This window comes from Candida albicans, chromosome 6, assembly GCF_000182965.3.
Source record: "Candida albicans SC5314 chromosome 6, complete sequence".
Taxonomy (NCBI): Eukaryota; Fungi; Ascomycota; class Pichiomycetes; order Serinales; family Debaryomycetaceae; genus Candida; species Candida albicans.
The window spans coordinates 244,280-266,063 of NC_032094.1; the positions used below are offsets into that span (position 1 = coordinate 244,280).

At 32.5% G+C, this 21,784-nt stretch overlaps 5 protein-coding genes across 5 annotated transcripts, besides 2 other annotated features; 4 read left to right on the forward strand and 1 right to left on the reverse strand. All coding sequences in view use genetic code 12, as the record gives it.

Moving 5' to 3' along the window:
- Positions 1-1,093: part of a mobile genetic element ((Tca13-6) Retrotransposon Tca13 on Chromosome 6, about 5 kbp member of the gypsy group, flanked by 507-bp LTRs (moa elements)) that runs on past the window's edge.
- Positions 587-1,093: a long terminal repeat ((moa-6a) Long terminal repeat (LTR) associated with the transposon Tca13; about 507 bp long, 8 copies per genome).
- Positions 1,094-1,171: 78 nt separating this feature from the next.
- On the forward strand, positions 1,172-3,547 carry EXO84 (exocyst subunit; the record flags this gene model as incomplete). Its single annotated transcript, XM_709248.2, has 1 exon — positions 1,172-3,547. The coding sequence occupies one exon, from the start codon at positions 1,172-1,174 to the stop codon at positions 3,545-3,547; it is 2,376 nt and encodes a 791-aa protein (XP_714341.2).
- A 131-nt stretch (positions 3,548-3,678) lies between these two features.
- Positions 3,679-5,772, reverse strand: QDR3 (Qdr3p; the record flags this gene model as incomplete). Its single annotated transcript, XM_709249.2, has 1 exon — positions 3,679-5,772. The coding sequence occupies one exon, from the start codon at positions 5,770-5,772 to the stop codon at positions 3,679-3,681; it is 2,094 nt and encodes a 697-aa protein (XP_714342.2).
- A 1,580-nt stretch (positions 5,773-7,352) lies between these two features.
- Positions 7,353-8,594, forward strand: CAALFM_C601300WA (putative acyltransferase; the record flags this gene model as incomplete). The annotated part of the gene is made up of 1 exon (XM_709250.1): positions 7,353-8,594. One exon carries the CDS (start codon positions 7,353-7,355, stop codon positions 8,592-8,594), a length of 1,242 nt encoding a protein of 413 aa, XP_714343.1.
- A 313-nt stretch (positions 8,595-8,907) lies between these two features.
- Positions 8,908-9,705, forward strand: FIG1 (Fig1p; the record flags this gene model as incomplete). The annotated part of the gene is made up of 1 exon (XM_709251.1): positions 8,908-9,705. The coding sequence occupies one exon, from the start codon at positions 8,908-8,910 to the stop codon at positions 9,703-9,705; it is 798 nt and encodes a 265-aa protein (XP_714344.1).
- Positions 9,706-10,230: 525 nt separating this feature from the next.
- On the forward strand, positions 10,231-21,696 carry TRA1 (histone acetyltransferase; the record flags this gene model as incomplete). Its single annotated transcript, XM_711665.2, has 1 exon — positions 10,231-21,696. One exon carries the CDS (start codon positions 10,231-10,233, stop codon positions 21,694-21,696), a length of 11,466 nt encoding a protein of 3,821 aa, XP_716758.2.
- Positions 21,697-21,784: the final 88 nt, after the last annotated feature.

The following is a 21,784-nucleotide window of genomic DNA, read 5'->3' on the forward strand; positions in this document are numbered from 1 at the left end:
GCAATTTAAAACCAAACAACTTCCACCAGGACTGCCTGCAGTCCTCCGACTCACACAATGTGCACAAATTAACATGGCTGTCTTGGACTGACAGTGGGTTAATTAAAAATAACATTTCCCGTAGAGTGGTCGACCATTTGCCGTTTCCAAATTCCCTACGGATAAACAAAAATCAGGATAATAATAAAAAAGGTATTACGGAATATAGGGATCCAATTGAGCAATCAACAGCTTATTCAAACACAGTAAGCTGTTCCTCTCACCCGGTTGATCGGAACTATAGTTCAACAATATTTTTGCTCGGCCAAGCTTATAACGAATCAACACTTCAACCTGTAATTTTGACAACCTAACAATTTCCCAAACAGCAATTCTCGGAGAATGACATACCTCGCCAAGTTTCGGGTATGTATCCTACGGATGCATTTAACGTGTTACAAAGTTTATCTGAATACCATCTAACTTCTCCATTAAACCTTTTCAGTTCTCAGTTCGAATTCTCGAGCATTTTTTGTCAGCAATCTATTTTATCAAATAGGCATAGCAAGCTTTTGTATCCTCTCATCTCGTCCACCAATAAAGATCCTGTCGTGTAGTAGCAACACTTCGTAGAAGTGCGTACTATGAATCTCCTACTGACTTAAGCTAAATGCAGTGTCAGCGTTATATAGTTCTAGAAAGTACTTTGCCGCAATGCAATGCAATTGATGTAAACAGATCACGATACTAATCTCTTAAGTGAAACGCCTAGAATGTAGTAAACTTCGTTTAAGGTTATTTAATATGGTAAGCTCTTATATTCTTGTATTCCCTAATTCACTCTCACGTCGCATGAGGTGAAAAGGAACTATTTATTCTATTTGTTGAATTTCCTTCATTTATATAATTTCACTAACAATTCAGCGTGTGTGAACCAATAGTGTAAAGCGTTCTCATTGGCTCACTTAAACAATATCAATTACCGAACGGTAACAACACTAAATTACACTTCTCACTTCTCTCGTACTATGCGAATTAAGTGTAATTCTAGTCCATGTCGTGCACGAGTTATCAAATCAGCATCATTTACCTGATAACGTCGTACTCCACGACACCAACCCTCTCACCAAATTTCAATTTCTTACAACCAACACATAATCTCAATTATATATATCACTCCCTCCCCCTCAAAATGGATAATCTTGATCCCAATTCTAGTTTACAAGTAGAGAAATTACGAAACAGGAAAAGCAGGGCTGTATGGCAGAATAACAACACTACTACTCATAATAATCCTTATGCTAATTTAAGCACTGGTGAAAAAAGTAGGAGTCGCCATAACACTGGTAGTTCTTATGTTTCTCCATATGGCGGTGGTAATGGAGAGGAGAATGCTTATACTGGGAATAATAACAAATCAAATACTAGTGGTAATTTATTACAAGTTCCTGGAGCAGGAGGAGGAGGAGATTTGAATTCTAATAAGAAACAAAGTCGAAGAATGAGTATTCATGTGTCAGCTCGTCAACATGGAAGATCATTTTCACAAACTGGTCCAATTGATATGGCAAATTTACCGGCATTACCTAAAATAGGTGGTGTTACTACTAGTGGTGTTGGCGGTGCTGGTGGTGATGTTATGACAAGGACTGGGGGATTGACGATAGAACAAAAAATATTCAAAGAATTAAGTCAAGGATCAGCAGCTGAAGTTGATGATTATTACAAGACATTATTGAAACAGAAGAATTTAATCACTCGTGACATTAAGGATAATATTAATCAGAATCAAAAAAATATTTTACAATTAACAAAAGACTTGAAAGAGACCCAAGAAGAATTGATTGAATTGAGAGGAACCACTAAAGAATTATATGAAGTTTTAGGTTATTTCAAAGAATCAGCTCAACGTAGATTAGAATTGGAATTTGAACCAGAAACACAAAAAGAACTTCATCTGCCTCAAAAAAGTAATCAATTGGGTATTCCCAGTAATAAAAAGAAAGATCGATCATCAATTATGGTGCTTAAAAAAATGTGGGATTCTCAATTACAATCATTATTTAAACATGTTGACGGTGCATCAAAATTTGTGCAACCATTACCCAATAGACACATTGTCGCGGAAAGTGGACGATGGTTTGAAGTTAATGTGGGGAATTGGAAACCAAGTTATCCAACTCATTTATTTATATTTAATGATTTAATTTTAATTGCCGTTAAAAAATCATCATCTAGTAGTCAGGAACCTACTACAGGGGGAAGTAATGGTGGTTCAAAATCGAGATTACAAGCGGTTCAATGTTGGCCCTTAACTCAAGTATCATTACAACAAATCAAATCACCGAAAAAAGATGACGATAAGATGTATTTTATCAATCTTAAATCCAAATCTTTAAGTTATGTATACCTGACGGATCGTTATGATCATTTTGTGAAAGTTACGGAAGCATTTAATAAAGGTAGAAATGAAATGATTCAAAGTGAAAGATTATTAGATTCAAGACTTTCATCTCCTTCAAATAATAATGGAGATTCTAAAGAAGAGAAACGACAATTACGGGAATCATTAAGAAACTCAGGCAATTATAAAGAAGGAGTTACTGATGATGCCGGTGGAGCTGCAACTGGTGGTGGTAGGAAAAGTGCCGGTACTCCTAATAGAAATAGTACTGATTACGTTTTACATGATATATCTGCTCGAGTACATTCACGTAATCGATCACAAGATTTAGGGAATAATTTCAAATTAGCTAATAATGGGAAATCACAATTTTTCAATGAAATCAAAACTTTAGAAGATCGATTAGATGATGTTGACGTTGAAATATCACATAATCAATATGCTGAAGCCGTGGAATTAATATCAATAATTGAATCTAAATTACGTAATATTGAAAATGCATTAACTAATCAACGTAATGGAGGTAAAAATGTCAATATTGCTGATGAATTATTACTTTTAGATGTATCAAAATTGAAAATTAAAAATCGGAAAGAAAATGTATCTAATGGATTAATATTTGATTTACAACATAATATAGCTAAACTTAAACAAGATGATATTGATAATATTTTGACGTTATTTGATAATTTAGAACAATTAGATCGAGGGGTTCAAGGATATTTGGATTCAATGTCAGCTTATTTATCAACTACAGTATCAAAATTAATTGTTGGTTTACAAGGATCAACGAAAATCGATGTTGTTAACTATCTTTCCAATTTAATGGTAATTAATGTATCGATTGTGAAACGTACAATTCAAACTTATGAACAAATAATTGCTCCAATTTTAAAACGTCATGGTGATGTTGATTCAAGTGGATTGATTAATTGGTGTATTGATGAATTTACTAAACTTTGTAAACAAATTAAAAAACATTTGTATGGAACATTGTTGATATCTTCTGGGATTAATATGGAAACTGATGAACCAATTTATAAAGTTAAAGAAAGAAAATTATATGATAATTTCTTGAAGATTATGCAACCACAATTGGAAGAATTAAAACTGGTGGGATTAAATGTTGATTATATATTTGAGTCTATATTAAATCTTGAATAAAGTATTAAGCTTTCTCATATATATAACTATATAAAATAAATAATCAAATAAATAAATAAATAATGGATTCAAATATCGGTTTCATTTAGCTTTATTCTTAAAACATCTTAAAGGGAAAGCATGGCCCACACTTACAACTTGGCATATAAATCCATGACATCATAATGTTCTCTGAAAAAAGCTCCTCGTTTCTTCAAATATAACAAAACCAATGAAGAAACCAATAATATCCCAGCAATAATACTAAATAAAACACCTGCTCCAATCGCTCTTAATAACGGTTCAACTATAAAAGTCGCAATAGCCGCCAAAATTTGTCTAATTAAATTATTCAACGCCACACCAGTAGCACCTTTCCCAGGTAATGAATCGACCAAATAAGTCACGGTAGCACCTATAACAAGCATAGAAGCAAATCCAAATAATGCGGTACCGATTAATGGTATGACCCAAAATTCACGATATTTAATTGTCCAACCAAAAATCAAACAAGCCATGGGATATAAAATTATTGCCACGACGATATTCCAAGATAATCTACTTTCAGGAACCAATTCTCCATGTTTTTGAGCATATCGATTTAATAATCGATCATTCCATTTACCTCCAATTATAGAAGCCATGAAATATGTCACGGAATTGGGGATATACATTAATCCAAGAATCACTGATGAGAAATTATATGGTGAACGTGCGTATTCATAAGAAATCGCCATGTTGAAAAAATAAATTGCAGCAAAGGAAATGGCTGAAAATGAAATGACAAGGACAACGGGTGGATGTTTTAATAATATTATTGAATGTAATGGACGGATTATTAAATCATAACAATTGGTTTTCACTGATGACCATTTATCATTGTCGTTGTTGTTGTTATTATTATATTGTGAATGGTTGGATTGCGTTAAATTAGATGTTGTTTTCCTTAATTCATCAGTTACGTAATTTTGATGTATTCTTTGAGAATAAGCTGATCTATTTGTTGTTAACCGAGATATACTAGGCATCACTGGATCAATTATTGGACCTTCATTTTCTTGTTCTTCCATATAAGTTACAATAGAACGAGCATTTGATGATCTTCTACTCAAATTTGAAACCACTTGGTGTAATTCAGTACCAGGAATAGGGTTTCCATCTATATCGTGTACGCTAGAATTGTCCGCACCGGCAAAATCATCATGAATTTTTTCATTTTGCAGACCATTATTGTCCAGTTTTTTCATCAAATCTTTAGCAACTTGTATAGTATCAACTCTTCTTAATGTTTCTGGTAGGAAAAATGTAATTAGAACAAAACTACAAGCAGAAATTATCATTAATAACCATTGAGTAGCTCTCCACCCCCAAGCTTGAGATACAGCTCCACCCAAAATTGGGGCCAAAAACGGTCCTGCCAAAGGGCCCAAATAATATAATCCCATAGCTTGTCCACGTTCTTGAGGAATAAATAAATCAGCAATAGTACCTGCTCCAACAGCTTGAACACTAGCAGATGAACCACCTTGAAGCACTCTTAATACAATCAAAGCAGCAATATTGGGAGATAATGCCGTACCAATAGAAAACGCCACAAATAAAGTAAATGATACCATATAAACACTTCTTCGACCAAATCGTTCACTAAATGATGACCACCAAAGAGGAAATATACCTAATGATAATAAATAAATACCAACGGATACATTCACTGTCGATACATTAGTATTTAAATCATTAACAATATCATCAATGGCAGGTAACATTACTGAAGTTCCAAATGGTCCTGCTAATGATGCAAAAGCAATTATGAAAACAATTAGATATTTTATTTTATTGGGATAATCTCTGGCATCTTCATATTCTGGAATCAAAACAATTTGTGCAAGTAAACCTCTTCGTTCTCTTAATGGGACTTTATTGGTTTTAATTGATGTAGATGTAGGTTTTTGACTTAGATATTGTTCTTGTTGTGATTCTAATGATGATAGATCTTGTTCTAATTCCCTTAATGGTCCCAAATCAGGGTCTACCAGAGGTGTGGTTGTGTGGATTTTGTTGGTGGTGGTGGTGGTTGTTTTGGTGGTATTCTGTGGCTCTTCCAGTTGCTCTCGTCCATGATGACCTATAGGATGTATTTGACTATGTTGAATATTTTGTTGAGTTTCTGTTGAAGCTAAAGATGTAGTATCAGCATCTATAATGTCATTACTGATTTGAGGTGATAAATTTGGACTGTGACTCATATTAATAGGTCTTAAAAATGTGGGATGACCTAACTAAAAGAAATACTAATGAAATAGGGAAAGAAAAAGAACAGGTTCTTGATCTTCAAAACTGTTATTGTCAAATAATTTCAAGTGAATTTTCTTCCCAATATATTTCAAAATTGTCGTATGAAGATTTAAAAACAATTTGGTAAGTACTAAAATTAATTTTTGTTCTACTTTTTGTGGGTTAAAAATTTACATTGTATGTTATAAGAAGATTTTCTCTCGCATGGTTAATATAGGCAAGCTTACATCCACACACATTTAAAACTAACCCCATTTAAATGAAAGCATGAAGATGTTTTTACAATTGAAAATCATGACCAATCCGTCCATGATTCTATAAGAGTATACTTCTTGTTGCTTGCAAAATAAAATAAAATAAAAAAAAAGATTAAAACCTTGTTCAAAAGTTGCCAAAACAAAGTTAACCTTTTGATTGTGAGTGTTGCCTGTTGTCTGTTGTGTAGGAAAAAAGGTTGAACGGATTTATCAGTGGGAGCAAAAAACCAGAAAACAATGCAGAATTATGAACAATGCGCTTTTTCTTGTCCAGCTTATCTTTATACATCACTAATTACTTATCACTAATCACTATCACCATGATCAGCATCGCCATCGCCATCACCTCATTATCCACAAATTGATTTAAGCCATCTTTCTGGTGTTTGTCACACGAACTTAGGACATTTTGGTTATGATTTAATAAGATCTTTTATAAATCTGAGTTATGATGTGGGTATAACAACCAACCAACTATTATCTAATAAACTATATAGTCATTAGAAGACACTAAATCCAACCTACGTACATTCGGTTAAATTTCCATTTCAAGTTTAACTGCGCAGTTGTCAAACTTCTTGGTGTGTACTCTTTTCTGAAGTTTGTTGGGGATTAATAAATCCGCGAAAAATTTAAAAAGAAACAAAAAAAAAAAAAATCACAGTAAATCATCCAGTTGATATTACAATTTTAAGCATTTTTGATTTGATTTGACATATAATACATCCACTAACAACTTGAAACAGTTGTGTGAATATTAAAGTTACTATCTCGTAAAACACAATTTTGATTTTTTTGTCTTGTCAATTATTATTGATTCTCAAAATGGTAGAACCGTCGTTGGGATTTACTTCATTCAGATATGAATGTTAACTGTTGAAAGAATCGGTAATTGTTATATTGTAGAAATATCTACATAACAATTTCCAGATGGTATTATTTTTGAAGAACAAAATTGTTGGATTGTCGTTATTAACAGTCTTCTACAGTAAAGAAATAATGGAAAAGAGGGGGGGCTTAGTTTTATAGTTTGTAATCTATCACTCAACCACATTAGTTATATTCTCAATTTTGATATATCACAAGATCCCACGCATTCCCAATTTTCCGCATTCTCTAATTTTTTTTCCTTCAGCTCTTGGTGTTGTGGGATAACGCTTACTCCATTTCTTCCTTGCACGCTCTTTTCTTTTCTTTTCTACCTTGTTGCCATCAATCATTAACAACTCATCAATATACAACCTCACCTATCCCCTTTTGTTTTATTTGGCCAAATGAATTCTAGACATTCATTGCCTATAGTCATTCTTAGAACTGCTTTTATAACTCCATTGTTTATATTGGGATGTTTAAGTATTAGTTTAACTCAATTTTTAACATTATTAATATTCAAAAATAATCCTGATGTTAAACAAGCAATTATCAATAATACAAAGAATCATTTTGTCATTTTAATATCTTACATTACCACAATTGTCAATCCATGTAAAATAGAGATAACTATAGATGAAACTACAGTACCCAATTCAGATCATTTCACCGTTGATGAATCAAATAATATACATACAATGTTTCAACCAAATTCTGTTTTAATTTCTAATCATCAAATATATACTGATTGGTTATATTTATGGTTTTTAACTTATACTTCAAAATTTGGTAATTCTGTATTTATAATATTAAAAGATTTATCAAAAATTCCTGTGTTGGGATATGGAATGAAGAATTATAATTTTTTATTTTTAAGTAGAAAATGGGAAAAAGATAAAATTGTTTTAACTAATCAATTATTGGAAATTGATGCCAATGCAAGAGGAATGGGACCCGCCAATGGAGTTCAATTGATAGGCAGTAGTTCTACCACAAACACAGAATTTACTAAATGGCCACAAGGTTCTAATGTCAACAAGATATGGCCATATGAATTGATATTATTTGCAGAAGGTACGGTTCCATCAGATCGTACTACTAAGAAATCTGCTGAATTCATTGCGTCGAGAGGATTACCACCTTTAAAACATGTATTATTACCTCGTATTAGAGGATTATTTTTAGCGTTAAAAAAATTGAAAAGTTCAGTAGAAATAGTGTATGATATAACTACGGCTTATTCTGGATTAACTGAAGATCAATATGGTGAAATTGAATATTCATTGAAAAGATTTTATTTGAAAGGTTATGGACCACCAAAAATTAATTATTATATTAAAGGTTGGAAATTAAAAGATATACCATTAGGTGAAGATGTTGATGATATTGATAATATTCTAGAACAAGATTTAAAAAAATTTGAAGATTGGTTATTAAAAATATGGTATGAAAAAGATAAATTAATGGATAATCATTATAAATTAGGTAATTGGGGAGAGTTAAACCATAAAACAACAAGGTCTATTATTGGTGATTTTAAATTAAGAAACCAATTTGAAATTTTCTTACCATTTTTAGCTACCATTGCTACTATTTTATTCTTAAGAATTGCTTATATTTTAATTAGACGAATTATTAATGTATAGAAATTAGAACAACAAAATATTAATAAATAATTATAGCTATGTCTGTAACTTCTACAGGTAATATGATTGTTGGTGTATTAGATTTGTTTCAAAAATTTATAGAATTGTAATTTACGCCCCCAAACCCAAGAAAACAGGTAAGAGAGAAAACAAATATTTAGCTTGTTGCAAATTTGCAGTAATAATGTTTCAGATACTTTTATTTCTCCTTTTGCAATAGTTCATTTGGCCTATTTATATTGCCATGTCATTTCCCAAAATATCATTTCACTAAACTCTTTTAATCCTCCATTCTTCAAAAAAGAGATATAAAATGAATTTACCATTGAAATTCACCATTGTATTCACAATAATAATTCAATTCATAACTGCTGCGTTATTAAGTTTCTTATTACTTGGATGTATAGATACTTCATCAAATTATTCAAATGTTTATTTATTAAGTTATAAATTTAATCAATCATCTCCATTATATGATTATTTATCAACCAGTTCAAACTCATCAATCACCACCACCACCACCACTAACAACAATTCTACTGCTATAGATGAATTATCAGTAAAAGTTGGTTATATGGGTGTATGTTTATCTTCTTCATCCAAGGATATATCTTGTACCACATATACTGGATTAGATTCATTCCCGAAATTTTCTATATCGATGTTATCTGGAGATCTTGATCTTGTTCAATTAGCTCAATCATTTAGCAATATATGTCATCCAAGAATCTTATTAGCAACAATCATTTTAACCCTTATTGGTTTGATTATCCTTTGTTATTGTGTCATACCTATTGTCCCCGGAAAATCAATAATGAAAAAATTAAATGCCGGATTATCATTTATATTACTATTACTTTGGGGATTAGGATCAATGTTACAACATCAAGCTGTTGTTACATCAGTGGAAATGATGCAGCAATCTAGTTTCCAATTATTGATTGGTACAAGAGGTGGTAGAGCAGAAGCTATGACTTGGACAGCTTTTAGTTTTATATTGATGATGTTTTTAAGTGCTTGTTTATCATGGTGGATGGAAATTAGAATGAGTAAATTGAATGGAAAATCACTGCAACACCAACAACAACCACTGGTGGATACAAAAATTTAGTGTACAAATTTCTGCCAAAAAAATACAATAAAAACCGTTTATAGTCTTCTACTGACATAACAACACAAGTCAATAAATCAACAACTCATAAACAATGTAGACTTAATACTATCGCTTAATTATTTAAACTATAATAAATACCCTATAGTATTATGCCTTTGTCAATGTGTGTAGAATTTGGTTATTACATATCCATGTGTAATATATATGTTGATCAAAAAACGCGATCTTCTCTTTGGTGTAGTGTGTTACACAAAAAATTCACTAGTCTAGGTCACATGATAATCACGTGAAAATCAAAAATTTGTTGAAATTGAATTTCCTCAATTTTGAAATTTTGTTTGAAATTTTTTTTTTGCTTTACAAAAAGACTCCATTTTGTTTTCCATTTCACAACCAATTACTTAATTCCTCTTTTTCATAATTAATAACTATCATTACTTACAACTACAAACAACTACGATCATTTCCTAAGAAAAAGCAACGAGGGCGAATTGAGACATTAATCCCCTTTATTTTATCATCATGCCTTATACAGAACAGCTTGATGCATTTGTTACGCGACTTAATGATAGTGGCAGTGATTATACCAAGAAACATTCAATTTTATCAGAATTATTAGACACTATAGAATCATTTAATGGAGCCACTGAATATGAATATTTTTTAAAGAATTTAGTTCCCATTTTTATTAAAGATTTGGAACAAGTACCTATATCATTTATAAGTACTTCTCCTCAACATAAATTGAGAAATTCGATTTTAGAAATCATTCATAGATCTATTATGAATGATACTTTCCAACCATTTTCTGAACAAATATTGGATGCTCTAGTTAAAACTTTGATTGAAGAAAATGAAGATAATGGGGTTTTATGTATGAAAATTATTACTAGTTTACACAAAGCTTATAAAAACAAATTGAATGAAAAAGTTCAACCATTTGTTGATATCATTGGTTCTATTTATGATAATATGGATAAAACAGTTCATGATGTGTTTAGTGATGATGATACACAAGGAACAGCATCAGCAACAGTAGGTGATACTTCAACCGATGTCAAAGAAGATTCTCCAGCACCTACATCAGGGTTCAATGAAGAAACACCAACGAAAAAATTAAATAAAGCTATGTTTTCATTCAAAACTTTAGCAGAATGTCCTATTACCATGGTATCATTGTATCAATCTTACAAACAATTAGTTTCAACATCATTACCAAAATTTTTACCGAAAATAATTCATATTTTGGAATTACAAGTTGATAAACAGAAACAATTTAGAGAAGAATCAGAAAATAAAATTGTTACTTCCATATCACCTGACATTAAAAATCGTCAAGCATTTAGTGATTTCATATTGGGTCAAGTCAAAGCAGCATCGTTTTTAGCTTATGTTTTCATTAGAGGTTACGCTAGTCAACATTTGAAACCCGAAGAAAGTAAATGTGTACCTGATGTTATTTTAAGATTATTACAAGATTGTCCTGCTGAGCTTTCTATTGCTAGAAAGGAATTATTACATGCAACAAGACATATACTTTCTACACCTTTCCGTACCCAATTTATTCCAAAATTGGAATTATTGTTCAATGAAAAAATACTTATAGGTGATGGATTGACATCATACGAGACATTAAGACCATTAGCATATTCCACTGTAGCTGATTTCATTCATAATGTTAGAAATGAATTAACTCCAGCACAAATATGGTCGACAGTAAATATTTATTGTGATTTATTAAAAGATGATTCATTGGCATTAACAGTACAAATAATGAGTGCTAAATTATTACTTAATTTGGTGGAAAAAATTATGAAATTACCAAATAAATTAGAAGGTAGACAATTATTTCTTATTATAATTGATTCATATGCTAAAAGATTTGCTAGTTTAAACCGCAAATATAATTATATCATTTCAAAACATAATGAGTTTGAAAATAAAAAGGCTTCTAAAGAAAGAAAAGCTAAAAAGGCAATTGAAAGATATTCTTCTAAAATAGAACCAGAAGAACCGGAAGAACAACAACAAGAAAAACAACAGAAGGAAGAGCAAAAATCTGATAATGCCAATGAAGATATGATGGACATTGATAAACCTAATCAAGATGAAGTTTCAGAGAAACAAGAAACTCCTTCACCTCTTGATATGTTTAATATCGATACCCATTCTCCAATTGCTGCTATTCCTGTTTCAAACAATACCGATGTTTTAAAAGATGCAAGATATTTATTTAGAACCTTAATGACATTTTTAAAATCGGTGATTTTTGGATTGAAGAATTGTAACCCTCCTGTCCCACCTCAACCAACATCATCTGATCCTAATAAACCAAGACAACAAGTTAATTATGACAAATGGAATGATTCAGCAAAATTGATTGCCTATGAAGAAGTAAATATCTTGAGAGCATTATTTAGAGGTGGTATAAGTTGTCTTCGATTTTTTTCCATCACCAAATCAAAACCACCGATAACAAACAAAACAATTGATTTTTCAACTGGTGGACCCAATTTACCTATTACATCGTCTAAAGAGGAAAAAGATTTAATGGAAATTTTCGCTACTATTTTCATTCATATTGACCCTGCATCATTTAATGAAATTGTCAGTTCTGAATTACCATTTATGTTTGAATCGATGTTGGAAAATGCGGCATTATTACATTTACCACAATTTTTCTTAGCTAGTGAAGTTACTTCAGCAAATTTTTCCGGGATTTTAATATCTTTTTTAAGAGATAATTTGGAACAATTAGGTGAAGCTGATTTAATCAAATCTAATATATTGACTAGACTTTTTAAACTTTGTTTCATGTCGGTGAATATTTTCCCCACTACCAATGAAGGTGTTTTATTACCTCATTTGAACCATTTAATATTGGAATCATTAAGATTGGGTACAAAGGCAGAAGAACCAATTGTATATTCTTATTTGGTAAGAATTCTTTTCAGAAGTATTAGTGGAGGTAGATTTGAAAATTTATACAAAGAAATAATGCCAATTTTACCGGTATTATTAGAGAATTTAAATAAAATGATTACTAATGCTAGAAGACCTTATGAAAGAGATATATATGTGGAATTGTGTTTAACTGTTCCCGTCAGATTATCAGTATTGGTTCCACATTTGAATTATTTAACTAGACCATTAGTATACGCATTGAATGGATCTCAAGAATTGGTTAGTCAAGGTTTACGTACATTTGAATTATGTGTCGATAATCTCACGGCAGAATATTTTGATCCCATGATTGAACCAGTTATTGACGAGATTATGGCAGCTTTGTGGAAACATTTAGAACCCGTTCCTTATCATCATCAACATTCACACACTGCCATTAGAATTTTGGGTAAATTGGGTGGTAGAAATCATCGTAATTTTAAACCTTGTAATAAATTGGTGACTCAACTGGATTTAGATCAAGAAGTTAAAGCATTATTTGAAATTCATGGCTTGAAAGGGTCAGTTCCAGTTTCTATTACACCGGGTGTTGAATCAGCTGTAAAACTTCTTGAAGATCCAAGATTAAAAATTCATTACAAGATAAGTGCTTTCAAATACTTGGCAAATATTTTGAAATTATTAATTAATACCACACCTATTCCTGAAAATTTCCCACAATATATTAGTGAAAGTATAGAATATTTAAAGCAAGAAAAAAACGAGGACATCAACATTGAATTAGCACCATCAGATATCAAAGACAATGAGAAATTGGATCGTCAACAACAATTATTTTCGAAATTACTTGAAATTTTATTTTTTTCAGTATCGATCCCTGATTTAAAAGACGAAGCTAGTGAATTGATTGATGGGATTACAACCCATTTTACTTTTCTCCGTTTAACAACGTCTGTTATTGAAAAAGTTAAAAAGGAAAGACAATTTTCAATTAATGAGAATGAGGGTAAAGCTTATATTAACGAAAATGTATTTTTCAATTCTTTGAATTATGCTTTGAGTTTTTGGGATAAAAATGTTAGACAAAAGGGGATTGATTGTATTCAAAAAATTTATGATACCACAGTTGTAATATTTGGATCTGATGAAAATGCCTTGTATTCACCAGTATTCCGGTCAATGTTTTATAAATTTACTCATTGTTGTTATAATGAATATTATCATGCAAAACTTGGAGGTATATTAGGATTGAAAACCATGTTTCAAAATTTGAAAATCCCTGCCAATTGGTTCAGTAAAAGACAATTTGAATTAGTTCGGTCAATATTTTTCATTTTGAGAGATACCCCTGAAACCGCTCCATTTGAAGTGAGAGAATCAGCTAAAACATTAGTTTTGGATCTTTTGAAAGCTTGTAATACCGATGTAACAAAGGAAACAGTAACTGAAAAATCCTTTCAAACACTTGTTGGTGCATTTGTTTATGATTTAGCCAGTCCAACTCCAATGGTTAGAGAAGTTGCTCAAAAATGTTTGACAGTGTTATCTGAAACTACGGGTGTAGGAATTGCCACCATGATTGATCCATGTAAACATTTATTGTTAGCCCCCATATTTGGTAAACCATTACGAGCATTACCTTTCCCCATGCAAATTGGGAATATAGACGCCATCACCTTTTGTTTGAATTTACCCGATACCTTCTTGACATTTAATGAAGAATTGAATAGATTGCTTTTAGAAGCACTTGCTTTGGTTGATGCCGAAGATGAATCATTGGCCAATGTTCATCGTTTAAGTGAATACCGTACTTCAAAGCAACTTATTGAGTTGCGTGTTGTTTGTATCAAGTTATTATCATTAGCATTGACCAAGCCAGATTTCTCCTTAGGGTCGTTGGCAGAAGCTAGAATAAGAATTTTAGGGGTATTTTTCAAGGCATTATGTAACAAATCAACCGAAATAATCAATGCCGCGCATCATGGTTTAGCAGCCAGTTTACAAGAAAATGCCAAATTACCAAAAGAATTGTTACAAAATGGTCTTCGTCCTATGTTAATGAATTTATCCGATCATAAAAAACTCACAGTTTCTGGTCTTGAAGCATTAGCCAGATTGTTAGAATTGTTAATTTCGTATTTTAGAGTGGAAATTGGTAGAAAACTTTTAGACCATTTGATGGCATGGGCTCAAATCAATACTTTAAGACAAATTGCTGGTCAAGATTTAACCAACAACCATACTGTTCAAATTGTTATGGCGATTTTGAATATATTCCATTTGTTACCTGCCAAAGCTTATACCTTTATGGAAGAAATCATCAATACATTACAGTATTTAGAAGGTCATTTAGATCGTCATAAGGATTCACCATTCAGACAACCAGTATCCAAGTTTTTAAACAGATTTGCCGAGAATTGCATTGAATACTTGATTGTCAATTTCAAAAACCGTAAATTGGGTAATATGTTAGCGGCAATCACCGGTATGGATGGATGTGAAAATTTGCGGAAAATTTCTCGTGAGAAATTGACAGTTTTCATTGATGATGTGAAAAATGAATCTAATAAAGAAATCAAAATTATCAAATTTGCCAATTTGGTTGATTTGGTTGATGCTATTAGTAAGCATGAACATAGTTGGTTTGATGAACAAAAACCTTTATTGTTATTACTTTCTGAAACCGTAGAAGAAATATCAGATACTAGAACAACGGCAGAATTTTCATCGGTTCATTTCCAAAGTGATCAAGCTATTGAAAAACTTCATGAATTGATTGTTGGATTTTTGAAAAGAAACCCTAAAGAAGTTGATCTTATGCTTGCTGTTGTTAATCGTGATTGTAAATTGAAACTACAAGTGCCAGCAGTTGTTGAAGATTATATTTTCAACGATATAGTTTCTTCTAATGAAATTGATATTAGAGAAGAATATTTGAAGAAAAGTATTGAATTTGCAAGTGATGAAGTTTCCAATTTGAAAGCTAAAATATTCTTTTTGAAAAAAGTTTTCAATCCAATTTTCATCTATGAGTCGGTAAACAAGGGATCAGTGGATACATTTTTTACCAACACAAAACCTGAATGGCTTGAAAAATTGAATGATAGCATTTGGAAATCGACAAAAGATATCATTACCAATCACACTTCTGGTTCGATGGATAGTTATCGATACGCTCTTCTTGAAGTCACAGCATTACTCCTTAAATTAGCCTCCAAATACCTTGGTGATTTAAGAAAAGATATTATCAAGTTCAGTTGGAACTATATCAAATTGGAAGACAATATCACTAAACAAGTTGCTTATGTCACGACTTCTTATTTCATTTCGGTTTATGAGACTCCTGCAAAATTGACAACCCAAGTTTTTGTTGCTCTTTTAAGAACACATCAAACCGATTCTAGATACTTGGTGAAACAAGCTTTGGACATATTGGCTCCTGTGATGTCAGAAAGAATGAATGATGCTGATTCATCCGATAACTGGTTAAAATGGCCACGTCGTATATTATCAGAAGATGGATTTAATGATAACTGGTTAAAATGGCCACGTCGTATATTATCAGAAGATGGATTTAATGTTACTCAAGTGTTGAATGTATATCAATTTATTGTTCAACATCCAGATTTGTTTTTCGTTGCCAGAGAACATTTTGTTTCTAATATAATTACTGCCATGGGTAAATTGACAATTCTTGCCAACCCTGCTATTGAAAATCAAGTTTTGGCCATTGAATTGGCGGAATTGATTTTATATTGGGAACGTAAAGCAAAAGATTCCAAGGAAGAATCACAGGCGACTCAAGAAGATGAAAACATTGAAGAAGATAAAGAAGAAGCTGCTGATACCACTACCACTGCTGCAGACAAAGTCAAACCTGAGGGAGATTTCACCACTTCTCCAAACTATTCAATTCCATTTGGTCAAAGAGAAGCATGTGTCACATTTTTGATTAGATATGTTTGTATCAGCCCTCAGAGAGCATCTGAGAGTGAATTGGGCCAGAAAGCTTTGGGGATTTTATATGACTTGTTGAGTCCTGAACATTGGGCAGAAGTTTCTGTCAAGCTTACATTTTTCGAAAAATTCTTATTAGCTCAAGATATCAATTCCAGTAATTTATTGGGTTATTGTTTGAATGCATTAGAAGTTTTAGGGGTTGTTTTGGAATGGAAAAAACCAGAATGGATTGTTTCAAATTTATCATATCTTCAAAAATTACTTGAAAAGTGTATCAAATCTGATAATCACGATATTCAAGAAGTTTTACAAAGAGTCTTGTCTATAATTTTGAAGGCCATAGCTGACCAAAAGACACCTGAAGAAGAAGACGAAGAGGAAGATGACGTTAAAGAATTTTTGACTTTGCTTACAACCACTGTTACCGAGAATTTGGGAGATACTTCTTCAGTCCCTGCAGGTGTCACTTTATTTTGGACATTGGCTCATTATAGACCATCAACTTTGGATAACTTGCTACCAACAATTATGAAGACATTCAGTAAACTTTGTAAAGACCATATTACTATGACTCATCAAGGTTCTCAAACATCCACTTCAAAAGATAATGCAAACTTAGAATTTGAAGCTAAAATGACGACAAAATTACTCGAAAAGATACTCAAGTTATGTGCATCTAGAATTTCGAATTTGGGTGACCAGAGACGTATATTTTTGTCATTGTTGGCACAATTAATTGAAAGAAGTTTGGACAAAGACACTTTAGAAAAAATTATCAAGATTGTTAAAAACTGGGTGTTTTCGAGAACAGATCTTTTCCCTACCACCAAGGAAAAGGCAGCAATTTTATCGAAAATGATGGTCTTTGAAATTAGAGGGGAGCCTTCTTTGTCAAAAGAATTTTATCAGATTATTGTTGATATTTTTGAAGATGATACATTTAGTTGTACCGAGCTTACTGTTAGAATGGAACAACCATTTATGGTAGGAACTAGATCTGTCGATGTTTCGATTAGACGTAAATTGATGTCCATATTGAACAATAGTTTAGAAAAAGACATTGCTAAACGATTATATTATGTCATCAGAGAACAAAACTGGGAATATTTGGCAGACTATCCTTGGTTAAACCAAGCTATGCAATTACTTTTTGGTGCAATCAACTTTGAGCAACAAATAAGATTAGTTGATGATGAAAATAAATTGGCACCTTTAAAAGTGTTATCATTCCCAGAATCAGACAAGATGGATGTTGATAATAATAACAGCAATAGTAATAAGGATGAATTGAATGAGTTGTTAAAGAAGCATTCAGGGTTTATAGAAGCTGCTGGAAACATAAAAGTGGGTGACATTTTAGAACCATTGATTGATATGTTTTATCAAAGTGGAGAAACCATCCATCGAACGTGGTCATCTTTTTTCCCTATTGCATTTTCTTCACTTCCACATTCAGAAACATTAGATTTCACCCGATTCATGATTATTTTGTTGTCTAAAGACTACCACACTCGTCAAGTTGATATGAGACCAAATGTTATCCAATCATTATTAGAAGGTGTTTCACGGTGTGACGATCTTCAATTGCCTCCATTTGCTGTTGAATGTTTAGCATCCAACTTTGATGCTTGGTCACAAGGAATCCATATTCTTGAAAATATTGATGAAAAATTGGTTAATGCCAATGCAGAAGTACGCGAAGTAACAGAGGACGCCTTGGCAAAATTGTATGCAACTTTGAAAGAAGATGATATGTTTTATGGATTGTGGCGCAGAAGAGCCAAATACGCTGAGACAATTAGTGCATTGTCATTTGAACAGCTTGGTCTTTGGGACAAAGCTCAACAATTGTATGAAACTGCTCAAATTAAAGCTAGGAGTGGTGCTTTACCATATGGTGAATCAGAGTACGCTCTTTGGGAAGATCACTGGATTCTTTGTTCCGAGAAATTACAACATTGGGATATTCTTACAGATCTCGCAAGACATGAAGGTTTTTCAGATCTTCTTTTGGAATGTGGTTGGAGAGTTGCTGATTGGTATAATGATAGAGAGACTTTAGATCAAACTGTTAAAAATGTTATGGATGTGCCAACACCTAGACGTCAAGTGTTTGAGACATTTTTGTGTTTGCAAGGATTTGGTCAAGAGAAAGAAACATTACAAGACTTGTCACGTTTGTGTGATGAAGGTATTCAATTGGCATTACGTAAGTGGCACGGATTACCAGAAAGATTTGCCAATGCACATATTCCATTATTGCATACATTTCAACAATATGTTGAATTTATGGAAGCAAGTCAAGTATATGCTAGTTTGGTGACGACGAATGCTCAAAATTTGGATATGAAATCACAAGAATTAAAGAGGGTATTACAGGTATGGCGTGAACGTTTACCTAATGTTTGGGATGATATCAATATTTGGAATGATTTGGTTACATGGCGTCAACACGCCTTCCAAGTGATCAATAAAGTGTACATGCCATTTATTCCTGTTTTGCAACAGAATAGCACGGGAAGCAATGCTAACTCATATGCATACCGTGGATTCCATGAGATTGCTTGGGTCATCAATAGATTTGCACATGTTGCTAGAAAGCATAACATGCCAGAAGTCTGTATCAAAGAGTTGACAAGAATATATCAATTGCCAAATATTGAAATCCAAGAAGCATTTTTGAAATTGAAAGAACAGGTAAAATGTCACTATCAAAATGCCAATGAATTAAATACTGGTCTTGACGTTATCAGTAATACCAATTTGGTTTATTTTGCAACACAACAGAAAGCCGAGTTTTTTACTTTGAAAGGTATGTTTTTGAACAAATTAAATCAAAAAGATGAAGCCAATAAAGCTTTTGCTACATCAGTTCAAATTGATCTTAATTTGCCAAAGGCATGGGCTGAATGGGGTATGTTTAATGATCGTCGTTTCAAAGAGAATCCAAACGATATGGTGTATGCCAACAATGCTATCAGTTGTTACTTGCAAGCTGCTGGTCTTTATAAGAATGGGAAAACCAGGAAATTATTAGCCAGAATCTTGTGGTTGATCAGTTTGGATGATGCTTCCGGGACATTGGCACAAGCATTTGAAAATTTCAGAGGAGAAGTTCCTGTATGGTATTGGATCACTTTTATACCACAATTGTTGACATCCTTGTCACAGAAGGAAGCCAAATTGGCGAAACAGATTTTGGTTCGAATTGCTAAAAATTATCCACAAGCATTACATTTCCAACTTCGAACTGCAAGAGAGGAATTTGCTGCTCAGCAACGACATGTTGTTGACCTTGCTCGTCAGCAAGCTGCTCAAGTTTCTGCTGCTACCGCTACTGTTCCTTCTTCTTCATCTTCACCTAATGGAGTAAATGATACTAATAGCACCAACCAACAATCAAAATTGAATGGATCACTGGCAGGAAATGGGGACAAGACACAACAATCACCAACTTCTCAACCACAGCAGCCACCACATCCACAAATTAACATTCCAAATTCTGTTCGTCAACCATTGGAACATATTGATGAGATTATGGCTATTTTGAAAACTGCTTATCCATTAATGGCACTTTCTTTGGAATCATTGGTGGATCAAATCAACCAAAGATTCAAGTGTACTGCAGACGAAGATGCGTATAGGTTATGTGTTGCATTGCTTAATGATGGTATTCAGTATTTGAACAAAATAGGGAATCCTAAGGAAGATGCCAAATTGCCACCTATCACCGAAGCTAATATAACCAGATTTGCTGAAACTGTACTTCCAAAACAGATTAGAGCTGAATTTGAAAAAGATTTGGTAATTTCGAAACCAAACTTGGAAACTTATATTTCTAAATTAAGAAATTGGAGAGATAGGTTAGAGGACAAATTAGATAGACGGTTTTCGCAAGTCAATTTGGAGAATTTATGTCCTCATTTGAGTGAATTTCATCATCAGAAATTTGAAGAAATTGAAGTTCCAGGGCAATATTTGTTGAACAAGGATAGCAACGCCCATTTTGTTAAAATTGAAAGATTCCTTTCCACCATTGATTTAGCTCGTGGTTCTAGTGCCTGTTATAAGAGATTGAGAATTCGTGGTCATGATGGTAGTTTACACACATTTGCGGTCCAATTTCCAGCGGCTCGTAATTGTCGTCGTGAGGAATCGGTATTTCAACTTTTCAGAATATTTAACGACAGCATTTCGAGAAAAGTTGAGACTCGTCGTCGTAATATCCAATTTACTTTACCAATTGCCGTTCCATTATCTCCACATATTCGTATTGTCAATGATGATACTAGAGATGTGACATTACAAAGAGTTTATGAAGATTTCTGTAAAAAGAATGGTAAGAGTCGTGATGAACCATTTATTTATACAGTGGAGAAATTAAGAGCCGCTTTTGACCAAAGATTACCCAAACCCGATATTGCTAGTGTTAAAGTTGAAATCTTGAGTGCAATTCAATCATTATTGGTTCCCTCCACGGTGTTGAAAAACCATTTTATCAATTTGTATCCAAATTTTGAAGATTTCTGGTTATTCCGTAAGCAATTCACTTCACAATATGCGTCATTTATTTTCACCACATACATGATGTGTATTAATGCTAGACAACCACAGAAAATTCATGTTAATAGAGGTTCAGGAGCTGTTTGGACTTCTGATATGTTACCATACAGATTATCAACCAGAAATAATGGTGAAATTACCCATAATAAACAATCTCCTATATTTGTTAATACTGAACAAGTTCCATTTAGATTAACTCCAAATATTCAAAAATTGATTGGAGAAACTGGGTTGGAAGGTGTTTTATCGGTTTATGTTTTATGTATTGCTCGAGCATTATTGGAACCAGAATCTGATTTGGAACAATATTTGACTTTGTTTGTGAGAGATGAAGTTATGTCTTGGTATTCACAAAATGATAAAGCAGCGTTATCCAATGAGAAACAATTGAGTGATATTGTACGTTTGAATGTTGAAAATATAATTAGAAGAGTAATGACGATGGGACATATATCATCGGCAAATGGAGTGGCTAATCAACATGTTTTGGAGTTGATTTCACAAGCTGTTAATCCTCGTAATTTAGCTTCAGCTGATACCTTATGGATGGCATACTTTTAAAAAAAAATAAAATTTAATTGTTGTATAGTATTTGAAAAATTGTATTGTATTGTATTGTATTGTATTGTATTGTATTTATATATGTTTA